The 24542-nt window shown below is 31.6% G+C and overlaps 1 protein-coding gene across 7 annotated transcripts; it reads left to right on the forward strand.

The window, feature by feature from the left end:
- The first annotated feature begins 3895 nt into the window (after positions 1–3895).
- LOC106624728 (progestin and adipoQ receptor family member 3) lies at positions 3896–24431 on the forward strand. Of its 7 annotated transcripts, none has more exons than XM_036356869.2 (8): positions 3896–4025; positions 6351–6547; positions 19490–19642; positions 22905–23009; positions 23081–23365; positions 23471–23659; positions 23732–23903; positions 23971–24431. In XM_036356869.2, the coding sequence occupies exons 2-8, from the start codon at positions 6422–6424 to the stop codon at positions 24027–24029; spliced, it is 1089 nt and encodes a 362-aa protein (XP_036212762.2). In that variant the 5' UTR covers positions 3896–4025; positions 6351–6421; the 3' UTR covers positions 24030–24431. The 7 variants fall into 7 exon arrangements, with proteins under 7 accessions (XP_036212762.2, XP_036212763.2, XP_036212754.2 ...); XM_036356870.2 differs by having other exon boundaries at positions 3928–4025; positions 6360–6547; XM_036356861.2 differs by having other exon boundaries at positions 3945–4208.
- Positions 24432–24542: the final 111 nt, after the last annotated feature.

Raw genomic sequence — 24542 nt, forward strand, 5'->3', positions numbered from 1 at the left:
TTCGTACAACAGTTCCAATAAAAAAAATTGGTAAATTAATAATTTAGTTGTAAGAGAGCTTAGTTTATCAGCAGAAAGCTATCTGTTTCCACAGAGCTCTAAAGGGAAGAGTGATGCAGTGGCGTGTTGCTTGCAGGTCACATATTTGGATAAATTTTGTTAAAAGTTGAATCTGCAAAGACCTTCTACACTACCGTGCGATTGCATTTAAAAATATTTTTTTCGTTCAAATCTGTTGTCGTGAACATGTAATACACATAATGCTCAAATTTACTTGCATACATTTAGGCTCAATGGAATTTATAATTTTATTATAGGTAAGTAATATAGGGGATGCTCGAGCAAGCACTTTTACAAATCTATATTTAATTTTTGGAAAACCTATATTTTCTGCTTGGATATACGCAATAACAGCAATAATAACAATTCCATTCATCTATGTCAGACAATTGAGGATTTAAAAATTCAATGCATTTTACTGGCGAATATAAATTTTTGCGTTGACACAATTTAGGGTGATCAAGTAACAAATTTTATATTGATTTTAATGTCAAGTAAATGGATGAAAATGTGGGACCATTCCGGTATCGTAGATGAGTGGATCCATCCGATTTGACCACAAGGCTGTAGCATCCACTACTGCTGCAGATAAATCCGTTTCCACGACAATCAGGTCTACGTAACCGTAACGGATTCGGATTTTTATCCGAGTAAGAACGGTCAAATCGGCAGCATTCCACAAAATTAAATCAGGGATGATTTTGATGATGTAGCGGCACTACAATGACAACTACAAATAAATGTTAGAATTTTTAGAAAGAAAAAATAATTTCAAATTTGCTTCAAATGCTTAAATTAAAAAAAATAAAAATTTAATTAAAAAAATAAAAATTTAATTAAAAAAATATAAATTTAATTAAATTTAAAATTAAATTAATTTAAAAAAAAGTTATGAAGTAGCTACATGCATACGAGTATGTATGTATGTGTATTGGTTTAAAAGGTATCTGTATAATATATTTATGGTCAATGTGAAGGGCAACTATTTGCTCTTGCTGTCGTAAACACATTGCGAATCGGTAAAGCATGCATATATACATACATATGCATGTATGTATTTCTTGCACTCCCTTTGAATTTGCATAGAATTTTTTTGTATTGAATCGTTTCGCTATGTTTTGGCGAACATTGCATATACACATATGCATGTACATACATATGTACGTATAAATGTATTTACAATTGGTGTGCGATCGTTGATCATCGTGAAAGCTCTTTCCTGTGTTAATTGTGAGTAAAAAAAATGTAGAGAAATTTTATAGAAGCAGAATTTACAGTGAAACCCCTTAAATTTTATCATGTACTATATACCATATATAATTTTGAACTTTTAAGGACATCTGTTTGGGTGTCGAAATGAAAAATTACTTTTTTGCTGATCCAGCTGATCCAAAATGCTGCAATAATATTCAGTGTTCATTGTTTTACCTTGACCTTGTTTAATCAATCAACAAAATTCCTTTTGCTTCCAAAAAAACTTCTTCGCTGATCGTAGTGACTTCCCCTGCTTTGGAGCTGAACAACCAGCTTCAGTCCACTGCAAACGTTCTTGTTTCAATTTACTATTATGGTTTTAGATCCAAGATTCATCCATAGTTATAAAACGAAGCAATAAATCGATTTAATTCTGCTTGGCAATTTGTTTTCGATTCAGTTTTTGTTGAATTGTTAACGTGTGCGGCACTAAGTTTCTAAACAGCTTTTTCATATGTAATTCTGCAAGTAAAATATGAAGTATTCATTCTTGGATCTTCTCTAATAATATTATGAACTCGCTCAATGATTTCTGATGTGGTTGCGGCTTTTGGTCGTTCTTCGCGTGGATCGTTTTCAAGCCTAGTACGATCACGTTTGAATTCAGAGAACTCCTTATATACTTCTAACAATTGTGCATAAATTTGCTTTGCTTTTAAACCGTTTGAAACAAAGAATCTAATCACTGCGCGATATTTAATTTTTTCCATATTAAAAAAATACTCTGATTCGTCAACTTTAAATGGCTTGTAAACAAATAATTAATTGACAGAGTGACTTGTTACTTTGCATGTGCTCTAACGACAGATGTACCAACTTGAGTAAAAAATTGGAGCTAGTTGTGCTGTTTCTTGGTAAGCATTTCTCACTTTTCAACCAACCTGTAAATGCTCGTCATGCTGATCACTTATATATGTATATATTTTATAGGGTCTCCGACGTTTCCTTCTGGGTGTTACAAATTTCGTGGCAAATTTAATATACCCTATTCAGGGTATATAAATATAAAATTAAATCTTATTTACATAGCTTATACCTATATTTAAATTTGAAATAGTTATATCAAATAGTTCTCGAGTTACAGCTTTTTAAGTGTGCCGCTCAGTTCAACCAGTCATACCAGTTGTTTGACTGATTTTGGCATGTCAAAAACTACCAAATTTTTGGGTAAAATTAAACATTTTTTAAACGCTGCCAATTAGTCATTCTGAGATTTTTGTACCGCAGGTTATTGTACGGACAATAGTGCCTTCTAGTAGAGAATTTTTTTTATGTTTCATATAGAAGGTCAAATCACTGCAGTAGTGTTGGAGATCGCATGTTATTAGAAAAATAATAAATAATTTAATTTTTTCTTCAATAATTTTACTGTGTATTCTTAAAATCTGTATATTACTTTATATAATCCTTCAAATTGAAAAAAATTTGGTGCAGTATTTTTTTTTGAATTCCCAAAAATCACCTGTTTTAGGCTGTCACACTAGGTGTGCCAATTAAAGAATACTTACAATACAAGGAAAACTGAATTGCTTTTTTTTTTAGGCTAGAGCATTCTCTTAATTCTCTCCCGCAAAATTGAACTATATCATTGCAGGTCTATAAAAATTAGCTCGATTGCCCTCTTATATGTGTGTATGCACGATATGTTTTCGAGAAGACTCTACGCAGCGACATCTAGCGGGCTTCTTATTTTACAACAGCTGTTGGTTCTATAAGTTATTATAAATATATACATATGTTTATTTGAAAAATACACCACTATTCACCATACACACTAGAGGGTTATTAGAAATCAGTGTGTGTGGAGAGCAATAGGCTATGGATAACTTTATTTATTGCGTGAAATTCTTTGAAATTATATAATGGGTAACATTTGATATTCATGTACATATGTATCTAAAGATTGATATTAATTAATAAAGGAATCTGAAATCATCTTTTGTACAAATTAATCTGTCAAAGGTAGAAGTTTGTGTGCATAACATTTCAAATAATTTTTTGTTATACTTTGGATAGGATATATTAAGACAAACTGCCCGATAAAAATCAAGATAAAGCGCTTTCTTTAAAAGCGTATTTATGCTATAAGCAATCCACCTGTGAAGGGTATTATAGCTTCGGTGCAGCCGAAGTTGAGGTTTTTTCTTGTGTTCAAAGAGTTTTGTAAAACTATACATGTTTCATTTAAGCACAACTTTTGAACATTTGACTTTTTATGTGTTCAAGTTAAAGAAGTCTCACTGTATGAGTATACTTACGTTTGTTTACTGCGAAAAAAAATCTAATTGTTGAAGCGTCCGGTGATAGAGACTTTAGACCTTTTATTTTAAAGGAGCAATAATATTAGAATAGTTTTTTGTAAAAGTTTTTATTAACATTCATTATAATTTATTTCATTATTTAATCTATTTTCTAAACTAATATTTGCATATCTATATACATATATGCACACATACATTTTATTTATATGTATATGTACATACATAGCTATATATTATATATTATATATTAATGCAGCGGTATTTATTAAAGCGGCCGGTAGGGCTTTCCACTCCCCAAATGCAAATGTTCCCCCCAACTGTTTCGCCGGTCATTCATTGCATCCCATATGCGCGCTAAGGGTCCGCAAGCAAGCTGTAGAAATCAGTCGTTAGCCGATGCTTCGGTGTTGCTAAGAGCGCGTGGCGTGCGAAAAAAAATTACAACAATTGGTAAAATATAATATTAAAAGAAAGGCGTACTAATGAAATCACAAGTCACTCGACGCTGTTAAATTAAAGTTAAATTAATAATAAAGCATTGTCAGTTGTAAACTTCTCGGGCAACACTTACAAACGTGTAAGCAATTGAATTGCTGTTGTTGTATTGCAAATTGAAAAAGTGTGTAATTTATAGTGAGTGGAAAAATATTTAAAATAGTTATGTAATTTCGAAATACCAAAAAGTGAAAAATTGCGTCAATATTCTTGTTTGCAACTCAAAGCCAACAATTCAACTGCATTTTTGAATCAATAAATTGCTTTTTAGTGTTTTGGCGTGATTTAACAAATATTTTATGCACACTTTTTGATTCTCGAATTGTTTATTGTTAGCGCCGCTAAAAACTGTAAACTTGATCTATTTTTTTTTTGCACTCGTTGCTTACGAAAGTTGTCTATTTTTTTGTAGCCTCTTTGGCAAAAAGTCAAAATGTATGCACTTTGATCATGCCAATGCGAAAATAAATTTAATTTATACTCACTTTGTTGAATTACTTAGATATATGAAGATTTACTTTTTGTGCAATTCTCAAATGAAAATTATTCAAAATGAGCATTTTATTTTGGAATGAATATAAATTGGAATGATCATAATAGTTACGGCAGTAAAATCCTATAGACAAAATATTCAAAAATTATTTATTAAAAAATAAAAAAAATGAGCTTATCTGCGTAGATAAGCCAAAAATAATCACGCGGTGTTAAATGGCACGATCTTGGAGGCCCACGACGCGAAATAAAGCGCTAATCAAAAGTTTCGTGCAATAATTTGATTGTTTTGTTGGCTGTAAAGTCATTGATCATGGCTCTATAGCGTTACCCATTGACTGTAACCTTATGGCCGGCTTCATTTTTGAAGAAATATGGACCAAATGAATTCTTCTGCCCACACAGCACACTAAGCTTATCAGCTGATTCTTCTTTGAAAACTTTCTGGCTGTGCATATGGCAACTTTCACAATACCCATATAATATCCAGTTGCGTTGAAATACTTTACGAGTCATTACCATCCGATATAAAAGGTCTAGTAAAAATATATACATATACACATATTGGCCATCGGCTAACGTTTTGTAATATATTTTTAGACTGCAAGGTAAAAAAAATTTGGTTCTCATTCAACTTTTCGTTCTCAATTGTATACCAAGTTTAAAAACTTATCGGACCCACCTCGTGTATAAAAGTTATAAATTAATAAAATTTCAACAATAAAAGTGTCAGTGATCTGGGAATCAAAATGCAATTTTGCTGTCTAATGATTTGATGATAAAAGACAAGATTTTTTTCGTAAGGTGAAAAATCTGAATTTCCATTGCACGCAGATCTAAGTAGTTATACGCTGTACAGGGTATATAAAGTTTGCCACGAAGCTTGTTATATCCAGAAGAAAACGTTGGAGACTCTATCAAATATATGTATATGTCCATAAGCAGCGTTACAAGCTGAGTTGATTCAGCCAAGTCCGTTTGTCTGTTTGTATATATGCGAAATAGTCCTTCAATTTTTGAGATATCAACTGAAATTTTAAATGTGTCCTTTTCTCTGCAAGAAGCAACAACTATAAAATATAGCAACTGAACGGTCAAAATCAAGTTTTTGTTTGGAAAACTTTTTTTTTTACGAGATATCTCCGAATAAATTGTTTAGATCGGACCACTATAGCATTTAACTTCTATACAAACTGACCGATCAAAATCTAATCCTTTTATGTATTTTTTTTTTAGTTTCGGGGTAAACGAAGAATATCTCTATTTTCTTAGAAACTTAGTTGTATGTGCCGTTACAGGGTGCGCTGTCTTTTATTTCGGTGTGTTCATAAAAAAACGTATGAAATATGTATTTTTACTTAATTTGGCCCCAAGCAATATATTTGGACTGCTCTTCAAGTATAAGATCAATCAAATGGCGTCCCTTAAAAGCTTTAGCAAAATCAGCACTTTTTGCGAAGTTGTCACTTTTTTGAACATCAAGACCTTTTTCAAGCATTTATTATCCATCAATATTTATTTCTATCGGCTGTTTTGTTTTGTTTGAAAAAATAAATAAATATTTGTTTGAAATAATATAATACAAATGACTTTGTAGTCATGTAATGGCCTTTCCTGGTTGGATAGATTTATACGCCAATGCATTTTCCAAAATAAATCTCACCAACTCAATCAAATGTAAAATTTACATCCCGATATGAAATATGGCGCATCCTATACAAGTACAAGTACATATACATATATTACCTCGTTTCTATGTAATGTATTCACAAAGTTAAATTATCTTAGTTTTCTTAGCTTAAAAAACAGGCTGTAGTTCATTTTACATATTTAAGTAAATACTTTAAAAGCCTAATAAAATGCATCAATATGAGAATATGATAAGAACGCAATTAACCGCGACCTGTGAGCGGCAAGTGGAGTTCGTAGAACCGACTTTGGGATTATGTGCAGCGACGTGTTTCAAACGGAAGGATAATAAAAAGGTGAGCGAAAGGCATATATTAAAAAAAAATTATATAAATTATTTTTTTTTAATATATTATTTTAATAATTTTTCTTAATGAAACTTCCGCAATGATAAGAAAAGATTATGGATTTTGATTGATTCCACAAAACGAAATAAAATGATAATGAATAAATTTATATTTGCTAATTATTATATATATATATATTAGAGTGGGTACAAAATAAAACGAATATTTTTTTGCTTGGTACACAAAAAAATAGGTTCTTAGATAACCACTAGGGAGGCCTCTCCAAGTATGAGCTCTTAATTGCAACGGGAAGGTTCTCCGTTCTCTTATTATATGTTATGCATATAAATTATTATATATATTATATATTATTATTTAAGTACATATATGTATGTATATATATTAGATATATATAAGGGTGAACCAGAAAAATATTTAATATTGTATTTATGGGTTAAAATAAACCTATATAATTGCCAAAGCTTTTAAACGAGAATTTTTGAATTGAAAAAATTTTGCCTGAGGTAAACTCTTTTTTAGAAAATTTTATGCTCTACAAGAATCCGCGATGTAAACAACTTTATCTTAAACGGTTCAAAAGATAGGGTATTTTTATTGTAAGCGTGCTGTTTACATACATAAGTATGTATGTATATGGGAAACTTTGAATGCCCACCTTTTCAAAGTTTTCAAAGCAAAAAGTTTTTCCTAGCAGGTTACTCTTTTTTGCGTATATACATAGGTTAATTTTAAGCCATACATTTTTTATTAAGTTTTTGGCTTACCCTAATATGCATGTATATAAATTGATAATAGCTTCTTCGTTAAATATGCAATATTTTGTTTAATTAACATATCATCTCTCTTATCAAATTATATTACAGTTATTAATGTTATCACATATAGACAATAAGGTTATCAAGGCTATTGCAGTTCATATTGTTTTTTTTTAGTTTTGTAGAAACGTGCGAATCGAACGTGAATTGATTAATGACAATGTAGAATAATCATGTACTTGTAATCATTACCAAAGTCAGTGTGACAGTTATATTATTAACATTAATTGTGAGCTTTGTCTTAAATGAGATAACACTCAACTGAAAATATTACCTCATGCTCCATGGACCACCCAACTTTTATTGAGTTTCCTCGAACAATTTGCACCGGCGCGAAATGAAATGCTTTCTTGGTATCCTTAAATGTTTGGGACATCGTACTTTTGTTAGTCTGTGTTTATACACGGAAACTCTTTTTTTGGTGTTGCCCACACATTTGTGACTCGAGTCGGAAAATGTTCTGCACTGACCGCTCATAATCAAGATAAAAGTCCTCATAAAATATATAGTTTTTCCTTATTAAGTAAATTTAATTCGACTTGCACGATTATTTATTTCAAGCAACGTGGCTGAAACGAACTAGCAAAACGTTTTTCGTCGGATTCAAACCGTTGAACGGTTACGTTCTCAGATTTAGCTATACATGTAGTTGCAAAAATACACCTGTGAAGGATATTATAGCTTCTGTGCAGCCAAAGTAACGTTTTGTTTTCTTTTTTATTTAATATTTTCCGAATCTATACAATTCTCAAGTTGTGACGCAAGTTACAGAAAGTAGTTTGCACAATGCTTGGTACTACAAAAAATTGTCAACTCAAATGCTTTTTTGCTACAAATTGATGTAAATGCAAGTGAAATTTGCACAATGTCAATACATTTTCACACTTTTTTCAAGGTCAACCGTTACGTCATCGCATCGCATGCATTGCCTACTTTTCTCTCGGTTATTCTTTTTTTATGGTTTTGGTATATAACTCTAAATTACACCATTGCGCTGAGGAAGCTTCGCACCTTCGAGTAACTGTGCAAGACGTCAACGAATGCGAAAAGTGTAAAAAGCCCATTAAAGCAAGGAATGGAGACAAGTGACGAAGACACCAAAAAAAAAAAATATGTGGTTTTGTACGTGTTTGCATGTGTGATATGTATGAGCTGACAGTGATCTTCCAAGCACATATTTTTAAACGAAAAACCCACGAAAAGAGTTCAATCAAAACCGGTCTCGGTATAGTTCGACAAGTTCAACGACAACAAAAGCATTTTGTATATTGTTGTAATTGTTATGCAATGCACTTAATATGCGTGCGATTTATATGTAATATGTATGTAAGTATGTCTGCAAGTATGCAGATAAACATATAACTTGATTTTGATTTTTTTCTTCAGTATAGATGGTTGAAAGGTTGCACGTGTATAACTAATATTATATATTACATATGTACATACATATGTGCATAAAGAAGAATGTAGGCAATTACAATATAATACAATCGCGTATATCTATGCAGATATATGTATATGTATGCATGTGTGCTACATATACACGCTCGATAGTAACAGTTTGCACTCAACGTTTAAAAATCATGACCTTCGACAGAGGTTTGGTCCATGCTTATTACATGAATTTCTATTTTATTTAGATGAATCTGACCTTGCGGGGCATGTAGTTAAGTTATTTTTACTCTTTTCAAAGTTTTTTGGAAGTGCACGCATTTTTTGTTGCGGAAAGAGCAGGTTTTTGGCAAGTTATTCAATCTTGTTCGCAAAAGTTTGCGCGAATGTATTAATCTTTCACCAATTTTCAAATACTCATAATCATAAAATCTATAAAATTTAATCAAATTAAAAATAAATAAATATTAAATTAAAAAAAATTTAAATTTCAATTTCTGCATGTAACAAATAACAACTATTTACTGTAGAATTCGAAATAAAAAAACCTTAAATAATTTTAAAGAATAGACCATTTTTTTTGATATTTTGTCAAGGGTCAGATAATATTGATTTTTTTAAAAACAATATGTAACTGCCTGACTCTTTTAATAAGGTTCAGGCGACTTTCTGCCTATTTCTGTGAAAACCGTGAAATTGTCTTTTTATTTTAAGCAACCTTAGAACAGCTGCTATATTTTTTAAGAAATTAACTGTTACTTAGATTTTCTTATTTCTTCTAATACCGTGCTGACTTCACGTTTATATCGCTTAAGTTTGAATAAGATTTATCGATAATAAGATTTTATAACGTTAACGTGCACACGTAGTGTGACAGCCTAAAAAAAATGTCGATTTTTGGAAATTAAAAAAAAAAATCCTATATCGATTGTTTTGAAAATTTCAGGGTATATTTCGACATATTTCAAGAATACACCGTGAATTCAAAAAAAAAACAATATTTTTTGATTTACACGAGATTTCTGACGGCGCTTAAAACGGAGGACCTTTGTTTTTCTGCTGCAGTGATTCCAGTCTTCTCCGTGGATGAAACCTAAAAATAAAAAATTCTCGTTACACTAGAAGATATTTCCATACAAATCGAACCCGATCAAAAAATATAAATAAAAAATTTACAATGTTGAACTTTACCCAAAGTTTTGGTCGTTTCTGGCCAGCCAAAATTCGATTCTTTCATAATAACCGATAAGTCATTGTAGGTAGAATAATATACAGAACAGGCAGAACAAATAGGGCAAAATCATGATAATCGGTATAAACTATCGAAATATGAAAAAAATAAAGTTTCACACTATGTAGAGCCTTATTATTTAAAACGCGTTTTAACAAAAACAAGAACAAAACATATTAAAACAAGAAAAAAACGTTAACTGCGGCAGCACCGAAGCTTTAATATCCTTCACATTTTTTATAGCAGAAAGAGATAAAAGAGATCTTTAGCCTGATTTTGTTCGACCAGTTTGAATGACAACTATATGTTATAGTTTGCCGATGCGAAAAATATGCTTTTAGATTGTAGCATTGCCATGGGCAATAATCGGTGCCAAATTTCGTGAAGGTAGCTCGTCAAATAAAAAAGTTTTCCATATCGGCTAGGACTAGATTTTAGTTGACCAGTTTGTATGGCAGCTGTATTCTATAATAATCTAAAATCGGCGGTTCCGATAAATGAGCAGCTTCTTGAGGTCAGATTAATTTCATATCTCAGAAGCTGAGGAAATGGTTCGCGTATACAGACAGACTTGGCTAAATCAACTCCGATCGTCGCGTTTCATTTTTCATGGCAAATTCAGAGTATAATAATGACATTGTTCCTTCCTTCCTTTACTGCAGGTCGGCTGGGTTTATATTAGATGTACTATATATTTATATTCTTGTTAACCTGTAAACTAATGGCTGCTCAAAGTTGTTGGCGTGGTTTGAAATTCGTGAAATAGTTTCAAAGATTGTCACTCAAATTTTGTACGAGAGTACGTTCAGTTTTATCAAAAAAATATTCTAAATCACTCGCAGGAATCAAAACACAAACGTTAATTACCTCTATATTAAGCACTTTTCCAAATCGAAAACACAAATATTGTTTAAAAAAATTCAGTGCTTAACACAAAGTTCGACAAAGTTACTCAGAATCGCTTAATTTGACGACAAACAGCTAATTTATTATAAGAAAACCTTTTTTATGACAAAAAATAGGTATACGGTGAGGTATGATCGCTCTGAGTTTTGTGATCTGCCTCGTAAAAATGTAGAATTAAGTTCTCATAAGAAGATGTGATTTTATCTCAGAAATATCGAAAATTATTAACTGAAGTCGTAAATCATTTATTTTACTTATGAAGAGGACCGGCAAAAATTTTATGTTAGTAAAACTTAAGCTGATCGGTTAAAAATGTTCGTGATCCCTACCCGCTTATCACTCAGTTCTGCTCAACTGTGATTCACTTCTACACATGATTTTAATGCCATTTACTTATGTTTACAATCATAATTATTGCCATTAAGCCAATAAAACGATAAAAAGTTCTGATATAACATAATAAAAGTAATCTATATATGTGTGTAGAATAAAAAAAAATTGTTTAAGAATGCCAAATTTGCTAAAGTTTATAAATAAATCGCACGCTCAAACACTCAACGCAAAATTAGGCACTCAATTAATGCGTTCAATTAAGTGGAGTGGTTTTCAAACCACACAAACTATTCAATTAAATTTAATAATGAAGTTTACGATCAATTTGCGAATGCATATTGTTGTTTTAATTTTTGAAACTAGTCTAAAAAGTCTAAATGAAGAACATAATGTCATAACAGCGATTACTTAATATTTGCATTGAAGGAAAACATTTTAATCGAGTGAGAACGGATCGGCGCTCATTGGCGGTGCATGCGCATGCTTGAACAACGACGGCGGTGAGATCGTCGCTTTTTGCGATGAATGAGTGGTGGCAGTACATGCCATATACATATATGTATGTATATTTGTAAATATTGATGCCTTTTGGCGCTGAACGCGTCTACGAATACACCTCCAACACTGAAAGCGCTCATTTAAGTCACAAGCTAGCTAGCGGCTTTCGCACGCAAACCGAAACGCCATCGACGCCACTGTGGAACGCCTCGAATGCGCTTCTCCGCACAATAGTCAGCGATCAGTTGGCTTTCAGTTAACAAGCAAAGCGGTTGCATATTTCAAAAACTAAGCGGTGGCGTCTATTACGAGTACACCTGTCGGAATGCAAGCACTCGGTGCATTTATTGTGCAATAAACAAAGATTTCGTTCAACTGAAGTGAAAAAAAAATAAACTTTAGCTACTTTTATGCGGACAGATATAGACGCACAGCTTATTGAATTGCATTCTGAAAACGTGATTTAAACAGGCGCCACCGAACAATTTCACACAAATTAACCGTTAATTGTCGAGGCGTTCGCTTTCATAACTGTGAATAGTGTGTGAGCACATTTGTGCTGTTTTGTTTGAAAGGAAATTGATAACTATTAATTTATATCAAATAAATTTAATAAAACCAACAATTGAAGTATTGCTGAGAGATGGAAGTGACAACGATTACAACAACAACTACCGCGCGAGAATCGAAGCGTGCTGCGCGAAAGCATGTGAGTCCATGCAGTGATCACACGCACACGGTATGGCCACATACAAACATACATAATATAATAATTTATTTTTATGAACTGTCAGCACAATAGTTGTACATACATAAGTATGTGCTCATTTGTGCAGAAATTTTAATTGCTTTTCAAATAAAGTGGGAAACATTTTGTACGTGTGAAGCGAGACAGGCGATCTGTGGCCTTAAATATAGTCACATGTAAAAAACTGTGTTCCCAAAATATACTTGTGATTAAAAAAATATTTTTGAGATGTTTTTGCAGTTCTGCATATTTTGGCTCCAAAATATAAATTTAAACATATATTTATTATTTCTGCTGATACAATTTTAATTTTTTTTCTTGTTTGTTGCCAAAAATATCGTTTCATTAAAGAAATCGCTTCTGTGCTATTTTTTTATTGTTATTTTTTAAATTTCTAAAACAGAAAAATAAAATAAAATGAAAGGTAAAACAAAAAAACACTTAAATTTTTTTTTATAAAATCGTTACTATTCAATTAAAATCTTTTATACTTTTTTATAAAAAAAATGAGTATTGTGCACTATACTTCACTTGAACAGCGAAAACCAAATCACTAATTTTTTTTGTTTGGAAAAAAGTATAAAATAAAAAGAAATTGATAAAATATAAATTTTATACAATATGTATATAGTTCATTATTTAAAAGCCTGATAAAAGCAAAGAAAATGCTTTTCGTATTATTAAACTGAAAACAAAATAGACTTGTATTTGACATCGGCCAAAGCCAACGATTATATAAAAATATGATAATAAAAACAGTTTTCTTATATCTGGAATAGAGGCTTAAAAAGCCCTCAAACACTTTAAATTTTCTAATACGTAGGTCCTTTTTGAAGAAACAGCACAGTTTAGACATTATTACGTTACCTAAGACATTAATCTATACCGAATTTCGATCTCGTCAAATAAAAAAGTTTTCCATAAAGGCACTTGATTTTGAGCGGTCAGTTTGTATGACAGCTATATGCTATAGCGATCCGATATCGGCGGTACTGACAAATGAGTAGCTTCTAGGGAAGAAATAGACGTGTGCAAAATTTTACATCGAAATCAAGTGCTTGTATGGAAAACTCTATTATTCGACGAGGTATCTTCACGAAATTAGGCAGGAGTTATTGTTTAAGACAACCATGTATTCTCCTAAGAAATTATTCAGATCAGATCACTATATCATATAGCTGCCAGTTCTTGTAAGAAACTTTTGCATTTGTGAAGGGTATTATAGCTTGGGTGCAATCGAAGTTAACGTTTTTTTTGTTATTTTTTATGACTTTGAAACTTTGCAAAATTTAGCCGAAGCCGAAATTCGTTGTCTTGTTTTCATGAAATCCATATTTTTTACTTCAATCTGTATGTGCACATACATATTATATATGTATGTATGTGTGTTTGTATTTATTTATATTCATTATAATTAATTAATTAATTTTTTTCTACATTAATTTTATATTGTTAAAATTTTTTTTTGCTCTAATGAAATTAATATTCTTCAATATAAGGATAAATGTATCTGTTTCTTATTCTTTATGAGCTACCTATGATGATTTAAAAAAAAAAAAAATGTTCTATTATTATTTTGATTAAAAACTTATTATGTGATCAAAAACTAAATTTTTAATTAATTCTTTTTTTTTGAAAACCTAACCTGATGAGCATTTCTCTTTAAATGGAGAAAATTTGTTTAAAAAAGCAGTCTGACCAATACTAGGCTTAATGAGCTCCTAAGTAGGGTTTAATTTAACACCATTGGAATCTTTAATAACATTAAAGACCATCTAATTTAGATTTATAGTTAAAATATCCATAAAATTGTTTTAACAGTGGTCGCTCAAGACAAAGCAAAGTGAGAGTGGGCCTCCTCTAGATGTTAAAAAAATGAACTAAGCCAATCTTTAAAGTTACATTTTCAAGAAGGAGTCGACAGGCGACGGTGGTTCTAGAAAGTTTATCTGAAACAAAATGAAAAACGGAATCCTATTTATATAACTATAATATTTGGGCAGGGAAGATATTATTACAGTATTCAACCAATAATTTTTTTAAGACCCTGAAGTGTACTTTAAGTTAACAAAAAATTTCGATTGTTTGAACATCCGAATTTTGGCCTAAGCCCTTATGAAATTAGAAGAATATTTGAAATAGAAGAATTTTAAAAACATTTTTTCTGTATTTAAAATTTATAAGCTTAATGAAAAATTTGGACTTATAAGATGGGTTTTTATAGCATAAATGAACTTGCTGAATTATAGCTAAATGAAACTTAAATAATAAACGGCTGAATTCTTTGGCTGCATTACTACGATTCTTCGGGTGGTGGTTTCAAAAAAATTAAAAGTCATGAATGTTACAATTTTCTATTGTTCGGGCAAAGATCACTGAATTTAGATTACTACAAAAAGTAAAGCAGCAAAAATAACGGTGTAATTCGTGATGTAAACTTTTTAAATGCTATCATCACAGTTCCGGTCAGCAGAGCAATTCACATGCAATAACCGAATGTATAACGAGATGCGATGAAAAATTAGACAAACACGAATGCATTAACGACAATTAGAGAACATTTAATACTTAAATATTTACATACATATCAGTATATATAGTATGTACTTATCTATAAATAAATATTTCAATTGAAAAAACAATTACCAAACATTTCCATAGAGCGAGCATCTGAGACAGCGTTCACACATGACAATGTTTCTTGCTCAAACAAGTAGTTTGTAGGATGGATGCTCGGTTTCAAATGAATACAATAAGTTCGAAAATTTGTTTTTTAACATACAATTTTTAGATGCAAAATGTAAATGCACAATATTACAGCAATATTTCAATGGTTAGTTAGAATATAACTCAGTTAATAAAATATATTTTTGTACCTCGCGTAAAAGAAGCGTACAAGAATTCGCGAATATGATATGAAAGGGTATTCAGAATATTCGTCGACTCAAGTGGTTTGAGTCGCACTTCTGAACGAAATGGACACTATCAAAAGAGAAGTTGCCGATAATGTGTAGCAACGTTCTTCGTGTGTAAACGCAGTCTAATTGCATCTTTATTAGTGACATTTAATACAAATGTTGATATTAAGTGTGATAGATATGAAAATGCAAACATTGGCGAAAATTGATGAGTGCAAATATCTTGTATATTATGTTCTCCTAACCGCCTAGCTGTGCAAATTTCCAGCCATATTTTTGCTATTCGAGTGCAAGTGGCATTTGCATTTACAATTAAAAAATATGAATGCGTTTTCAGGTCTAAGCGATTTCTCAGTGTCAATTGTGTTATGCCATTATAGGCATTATACGATACTTATTTATGTATGTAAATTTATATATTAAACTGTTACGCTTGTGCTGCGTTCGTAAAGTGTTTGCGTGGATTATTCGCATAATTGACTCGCAAATATAAGCCGCTTTGCATTAACTATGAGCACCTGCGCACTTATGCATCCCAACACTTGCATACAAATATATGTATGTGTGTGTGCGTGTGCGCGCACTTGAATGCAATGAATTGCGATTAAAAGCTTGTTGTTGTTGTACGACGAGCCTCCAACGCCCGCTGACGCTTGCACACCAACTGAATTCACCACTATATATTGTCTCACTTGAATGTGTTGAGCGCTACAGACTTTTTGCGGTTAGTGTAAGTGCATAAAACGAGCAAATACGCAGCGCGTACGTCATAAACTGAGTTATGAGGCGCGACGCGGATGCAATTTTTGCAAAATGTAAACAAATTGTAAAGGACGTTGTTGTTGTTTTCCCGTTTTTTTTTATATTTTTATTTTTATTTTTTTTGTTCAAATAGGCGTGTAACACATGGTGCAATATAATTAATTGTAAGCGTAAATGACCATATTAACAGTGCTTAGTATGTATATTAGGGTGGGATGAAATTTTTTTATAATAAAAAATTTATATTTAATTTGTATAATAATATTTGTATAGCTCATAGAACCAAAAGGGTTGGATATAGATTTTTATTTATAGTAGAGGGAAGCAGCGACAGCCAAAGCGCGGAACTTTAATTCGCTAAACCTAACCTACTCCCAACTCAAGACTCTCCCACGGAACGATCGGCCGACAGTTTTCCATTAATCCGTCGACTGACACAGGAGTGTTGTCAAATTTTTGTTCAAATGTTCAATAAAATAATACATATTCGGAGTCTTCTATATATTCTGTACATGTCGGACATGTTGAAATATGCAGACTTATTATTTGGGTCAGATGGAAATCATGGTCCTCATGTCCCTTGTCTATTCACGATTGGATGTCCGGTATCAACATGTGGATCCACCGTCCTTTGGATGAGGATTGCCACCTGCTGCCACAATTTGGTGCTCTTGTTCCTCTTCTCTCTCCTTGCAAATACTGCACTGAGTGTTTATAGCTGATATAATTGCCCCCTTTTACAATAAAAACATTTCGAGGTTTTATCGCTCCAGCTTAATGTACATGCTTCTAAATAAAGTTCGATATGTGTACATATAATACATACATAAATATAAGTACTAAGTTGTTACATAGCAGTTTTTTTGCATTCTGTTGCCAATTTGCATTGTACATGTAAGCGTTGCAAATTGCGAGTGTTCTTCTAAGTACTTCTATCTAAAGTGCATGTTGCTTGTTGTTGTTTATAACACAGCGAGATAAATCAACAAATAACAAAAACAAATGGCAACAGCAGAAATTAGTCAACAAACAAAAACAAGTCACTATGCATATATTATACTACATACGTATGTATGTAAATAGCTATACAGTTATTTTAGCCGCAAATGCTTGTCAAAGAGTTCAATAATATCTTAAAAATCAATGAAGCGGCTAATAATAATGTTTATTATAAGTTATATAAAAATATATTGGCAAAGCACTGCTGATGAACGAGCAAATTACATGCTTGACAACGCGACTCAGTACTAAATAAACGGGACTAAATCACCCTGATCGGTATCGTGTTATCAAAGTGAACCTCAGTAGCTGTTAAAGCTTTGTTGGAGCACTTAAGACACCACATTTTATACCATGCACCGGGTATATTGAGTTTGCCACGAAGTTTGCAAAACCCAGACGTAAAAGTCGGGACCTTATAAAGTATATACTTGTATGTATGTACAAATGTATTTTAATGACCAGTGTGACGAGCCAAGTCGATCTAGTTATGTCCAGGTTTGCAAATAATGCATTAAAAAATAATTGAATCAACATTAGATTTAAGAACAAAAAAAAAAAAATTTAATCCTGCATGCCGAATTAAAAAATATAAAAAAAATCTTCAATCCCACATACCGGATTAAAAAATGAAAAAAACAAAAATTTAAAAACTACCGGATTGAAAAATAAAAAAGAAAAATTTTAAAATCAAGCATATAATTAAGATTTATAAGAATAATTTGTTTAAGAATTAAAATTTTTTTGAAGTCATTTAAATCAAAAATTAATATTTTCAATTTTTAATTATAAGTCCAAAACATCTTGGATTAAAAAATAAAAATCTAAGTTTAAATCCCCTTTTTGGGATTAAAGAATGAAAATCTAATTTTTAAAACGGGAGGAGATTGTTTTCTAAATCAATAAATTAACGAAATGGTTCGAATAACAACAAAACCAGTAAGAAAAAGAGCAATCACCGAGCGGTTTATCTGAAGTGATCTGTTTGAAAATGAGTAATTTATATATAATTTATGTGAACATTGCATTATAATCATACCCAATCAGGGGCGTTCTTTTGGAATTCGTTAACAGCAAATATGGAAATACATCTTTTGACGGATTTTTGTATACAATTTTTGCATGTTATATTGACAATTTTGGTTGCAATTTGGTTTTTATATAATTTTTTATTGTTAATATAAACTCGAATTTTTTCTAGACGTTTTGCTAAAATTAAATCAAATGCTGCTTATCTCATTAAGTCTTCAGTGTCTGACAGTTTTATTTTTTTACATATTTCTAATGTAGATATTGTTAGAAACATGTCTTATAAAGGATTTGATCGTAAGCATGATGATTGAGGATATTTCGTGCTCCAAACCCAGCTCTGCGCTGACTATTCACGACGCTGAATAGTTTTTAAACGCGTTTTTCCAAAGTTGGTTTTTTTTTAGTTCTGACATTCTTAAAAAATCTATAAATTACCATTAATTCCCAAAACATCTCGTTATGCTTAGACATGAGCTTTTTTGTAAATATTTTGTTTTAATTTGTCAGCTTGAAAAACAATTTAACAATCCTTAATTTTTTTATTCGCTGACATTTTGTCAGATTTTCAAATATAAAAAAAAAACTGTTGTCTAGTCATAACTGGGTTTATAAACATTAAGTAAATTGAGGTAGGTTTTGCAATCCATTGTTAAAAATAGGTTGGAAATTTGAGCGCGAAGTTATTCGATCCCCTTAACTAACCATTTGATTGATAACAGGTTTTAACTGTAAAATCAAACCAACAAATAAAATTTTTGTTCTCAATCGAATGTGTCGCAAGCCCTGACATATTAAACTACACATTAAATTTTGCATTTTTAGTTCTAAATACATTATTCTAATTTAAATATTTTATGTAATAAATTGTGAATTTCAAGTCATTTTTTATGACTTAATTTTTTTTTATTCATAGTTATAACAAGTTTTTATATATCCAAATGAATTTTCAATTCTTTAGTTCTTATACATTTGACGCCACTAATTATTAGTCCAATGCAAAAAAAGGAAAATTAAAGCGAAAAGAATATTCAACATAAAATGCGGAAACGTGCAATTTGACCTCTGTTGATAATGAAGAATGTCTGCAAAGAATAATTATGAAAAAATAAATAAAAAATTCTTAAAACCCTTACTTAATAAGTATATACATATATATACATTTTTGCCATCAGCTTATTTATAAATAGCGCGTGCATTGTGCGAAATAATACGTTCTTAAATTTTCAGTATACGAGTATTATCTTTATAAACACGTTTTTGCATTTTTCATTTTCTCTTTCGTTCACTACTTTGCAGCTCGATGGCCTAAAACACGTAACGGATGCACATCAATTTCCAGAAGATGAGGAACCAAATATACTGGGTCATGGCACACCGATGGAAGAAAAGTCTGATCCATTAACCACCGAGAAGTCAATGAAATTGAAAACTGTATTGAATTTTGAAGATGTAAGTGAATAAGATAGATTTGTATGTATGTGCATATGCAAATTAAAAAACAAATTAGGCAACTGTGTAAAATTATATTATAAATTTTAAGTCAATGTTTAAATCATATGGCATCCTCCTATTAAAGGGAATACCTAGAAAATTCTCTACTAAAAGATATTGTCCGCACAAAGTCCAAGTCCGAAAAAAATTAAAAATGGACAAAAAACCGGTGTTTTTAAGAAAGTTAAATTTTACCCAAATTTTGGTCGTTTTTAGCCTGCCAAAATTCGATTTTTGGTCAGATCAAAAAACGCGACCCTCTACACACTTTAGAAGGCTGCAACTATTTTCGAAGAATTTGTGCAGATCGAGTTACTATAGCATATAACAGCCATACAAACTAATCGATCAAAGTTCTTGTGATGAATCTTTTGTATTTGTGAAGCAACCGAAGTTAACTTCTTTACTTTCCATACTAAATAAATGTGCGCTATGAGACTATCACTTAGTCCACTTTAAACCACTTTTCTCGAAAGGTCAGTCGTGGCAACGTTTTTAGCATAGACCACTAAATTGACGTAGGTCATAAAAAGTTGTCTGACGGAGTCAAGGAACATGACCGCGGTGGCCAATTTTCATAGATTCCTCACTCTCTAAATATGATAATTATCCTTTTTTATGAACTTGTTAAATGTGTTTCATCGCTAAAGTGAGAATTGCTCTTTAAATAAAAGGGTAGTTCCGGTGTTAGTATTTTCGTGGTACATTTCCAAAGAATATTTAACAAAAATGTCAAACATATGTATAATAGTCCTTATAGGAAATTTTATACCTCTAATAAACCGTCTTATAAAAAAGATACTGTGAAAACGTAGTAAGATATTAGTTGAATTAAAATTAATTACTTCAAATCATAAAATAATTTTTGCTACAAAAGATCAGTAGTTGAAATCTAAATATTTGTTCAAAATATTTCATTTGGAATAGTCCACTCACGTTTAAAAAAAAAAAAAACAATATAAAAGGCTACGCAGAGGAGCTGGTTAAAATTGTACTTGTATTACTCTCCCATTTGCTCTTCCCCATTTGTTCTTCACCATGTGGGGGCGCATACTATGTGTTTAGCCTAAGCACTTTTTTTAACTCACTGACAGCTTTTATAAGATAGAATTACTTTTTTTTTCTGTTATCTATTTACTCATATACTCGTAAGTAAAAATTACGAGAATATTTTACATAGATATTTACACATATGTATCTTTATTAAAGCATGCTACATCCAAAAACATGCCTAAAATCAAAGCTAAGAAATCAAAATAACAAACCATTAGTTTATACAGAAAAAAAACCAAATCGATGCGATAAAGCAAAGCACAAAGTAAATCAAGGTCAGCTTATTAACATTTTATTTTGCTTGGCTCCAAAGCTGTCAACGCTCTAACCAAATGCCCAAATGTAAATGTGCAGCAATAACAAAATGTAAAAAAACCCGTGTTATAAAGCACCACCAATTGAAGAGACTTCAATGACCTCTAGTGTGGCGGGCGAACAGTTTCAATTCGACTGGTTGCTTCTTCTGCTTCATTTATGTACTTGTATGCACATATGTGTGTAAGCTCATTTTTTGGCAGCGAATTGGCAATTTGTCGCGGTTTTCATTGTGTCCAATTATAAAGTATAATATGCTAACAGCATATATGTACATATATTTGTATGTATACAACAGCGACAATGCCAAAGTGTCAAATGCATTTGAAGGGAATTCAATTACAATACATTACATGTAAAAATACTTTTGAATTTTGAAGGCAACAACTACATTTGTTTACATATTCATATTTAAGGTTTATGGCAGTTGTTAGCTATAAACTTACATACATACAAACAAATGTGCATAATATTTAAACATGCGTGTCATGCGAAGCGTCTAATATTTCTTTAAATAATAACAATGAGACCTTCTGCTTAATGCACGCATTGGGCAATATTGCGTGTAAGTGGATATAACACTTGCAAGTCAGAAAAAACGTGAATTCGTGATTTGTTTTTTTTTGAAGAGGCATTTTTGTTTAAATAAATAAATAGAAATAATCTACATTTACAGAATTTAATGTACTTTAATAATCAGTGATTTATTGTGAAACATTATGACTACATACCTTGATGCCGTATCCGATCTCCAGGGGGACCTCCGAAAAAAGATAAATGGCGGTGACAAAGATTTTTCTACTTAAAATTATCTCAAATCCAACAAGTAAGGAAGCGCTAAGTTCAAGTGTAACCGAATATTTCATACTCTTGCAACTTGCAAGGAACAAAAGCGGCGAAATACCTACAGGTTTTGGCAAAACTTTATATCAAACTAAGGAATTTATCGTTATGATTTTATTCACCGTTACAGAAAGAGTTTCCTTTTGAATTTCATTAAGATTTCTTACGTATTGACCGATATGTGCGGTATAAAGTAAATCGGACGTTCAAAAATATGTATGTTAGGTATAACAATTTTTGGACGTAAGATGAAATATCCTGGAAGTACTATTTGTGAAAAGTTTTATTCTGATAACGTTATTGGTGTTGGTTTTTTTTTTACGGAATTCAAAAGGTGGTTATATTGGAATTAGGCGTAGTTGTCGTTTTTGTAGTGTCTAATAAGAATGTTTGGGTAACCTCACACAAAAAATTTGAAATTGGTCGTGTCGTTTCTGAGATATAGGATTTCAACTAAAGGTGGGCGGTGCCACTCCCCTTGTCAAATTTTCACACCTGATTCTATAAAGCCCTTCTCTACCATCCTGGTTGTGAAATTTACGCTTGTGACTCATTTATTCAGTGAGTAATTGTAATTTAAGTAGTTTTCAACATAACTGTTATATTGGGAGTGGGCGTGTAGGTGATACAAATTGTTAGGTATTAGGTGAACAAAAGTATTATACGACGAGTTAAAATTTTTTATGGACAAAATGGCGGCTTCTAAAAAAAGTTTCTTGATTTGGTAAAACCTCGTGAAACGAAAAATATTTCCATACAAGCACTTCATTTTGATCGGTCAGTTTGTAGGGCAGCTATATGATTTAGTGATCCAATCTGAAAAATTACTTTGGAGATTACATCATTGATCGATTTTTTAAAATTCATAAATGGATATAACCCCTTAAATTATGGCAGAGTCGCACTCATTGCATTTTATAGCAATTTTTTGTTAAATAAAAATAATTTAATATTCTTAATAATTTTAAAAATTCAATACTTACATTCTTTTCTTTGATAAAAATTGCAGGCACCTGATCACCTTAAATTCAATCCTTACATTCGTCGTGGCTACCGCACATTCCTCTCCACAAAATTATGCCTACAAAGCGTTTTCTGGTGGACCAACGAAACGGTAAGTGGATCGAAAATAAAAATTATTAAAAAAAGGTAAATACTAATATTTTTTTTTACAATTACTTACAGATCAATATTTGGAGTCATCTCTTTGGTTGTCTGCTCTTCATAGGCCTAACCATATTCGATTTCCAGTTTCTGCAAGCGCATGCGGATGTAAGCGATCAGGTGCTGGTTGTGTGTCTCTTGGTCTGCTTCTGCCTATGCATGCTGCTCTCTTCAATTTATCATATTTTCTCCTGCAAATCAGAAGAGCATTATGATTTCTTCTTGTCCGTGGACTTCTTGGGTATTTGCTTATCGTTGGTGGCGATCTATATCAGTGGCATGTACTATGCATTTTGGTGCTTCAAGGTGAGCGTGAAAGAGTTTTAATTAAAAAATTACAATTATCAAAAATTAAAATAAGTAGTTTTTTATTATATTTTTATGTATTTTAAACTTTTCTAATTCACACAGACACTCCGTCTCGTCTACTCTGTGATTGCCTTGTGTATGTTCGGCTTGGCGATGATGGTGCAAATTCCCAAGTTGAATGTCTCTTTGGACGCTAAAATCGCTGTGCTGGTACTGTGGGCCGCCTACGGTATTATACCGTTAGCGCATTGGACGTATGTGATGGGTGGTTTTGACAATGAGTTGGTGCGGGTAAGTCAAACAACAATACTAAAAAATTGTTCTAAAAAAACGAATTATAACCGAATCATTTACATTTAACAGTTAATGGTGCCGCGCATAATTGGTATGTATGGCTGGTGCGCTGTCGCTTTCGTCATTTATGCCGCGAAAATACCAGAGCGTTGGCTTACCGGCAAGGTGGATTATGTTGGACACTCGCACAATTGGTGGCATCTGTTCATTTTGGCCGCTTTCTATCACTGGCACAACACTGGTCGGTCTTAAAAGCAGAAACATTTTTCAAAACAAATTATTAATTATATTTTAATTGTTTCTCGCAGGTCTTGTCTATGCTGAGTATCGTTTGAATAACGGTTGTAGTCTTCCAACATTGACATAGATCATTGAACCTAAACCAAATCGCGTTGTAATTTAATTATTTTAAATTTTTTTCCAACGCCTAGGCATATCTTTAGTGTATGTTGTTATTACTTTGTGATTTCAGCACGTTAATCATTCAATGAGGCACCTCAACAACGGCTAGTAAACGTACCTTTAAATATACATATACATATATATATATACAAATATGGATATATTCATAACTTTGTAGGTACTTAGTTGTAATTGCAAATCTAGTTCAGTCACTCATTATTTAGTTTTAATGCACATTTGTATATACATAATCGAAATATTTAGAAGAAGAATTTATTATTTGGTTTCGAAGACTTTGTTACTCTTTTGAAAATATGTAATTAATAAAGTTGCATGTTATAAAGACACTACATATAAGTAAAATGTAGGTGAATGTCTTTAAATTTTAAGGAAATCGGTATTTAAAAGTATAAAGCGTTAACTAGTCCCGTCTGATCTAATTTCACACGGACTGATCCATTAAAACTGCACGTGCAAA

Source organism: Bactrocera oleae, chromosome 2 (genome assembly GCF_042242935.1).
Source record: "Bactrocera oleae isolate idBacOlea1 chromosome 2, idBacOlea1, whole genome shotgun sequence".
Taxonomy (NCBI): Eukaryota; Metazoa; Arthropoda; class Insecta; order Diptera; family Tephritidae; genus Bactrocera; species Bactrocera oleae.

Bases quoted from the DNA above. Each gene is read 5' to 3' on its own strand.
- LOC106624728 (XM_036356869.2), top strand. From the start codon at position 6,422: ATGCATCAATATGAGAATATGATAAGAACGCAATTAACCGCGACCTGT. The intron at 19,643-22,904 runs GTAAGTGAATAA...TAAAAATTGCAG, and splicing joins CTGTATTGAATTTTGAAGAT to GCACCTGATCACCTTAAATT. The intron at 23,010-23,080 runs GTAAGTGGATCG...AATTACTTACAG, and splicing joins TCTGGTGGACCAACGAAACG to ATCAATATTTGGAGTCATCT.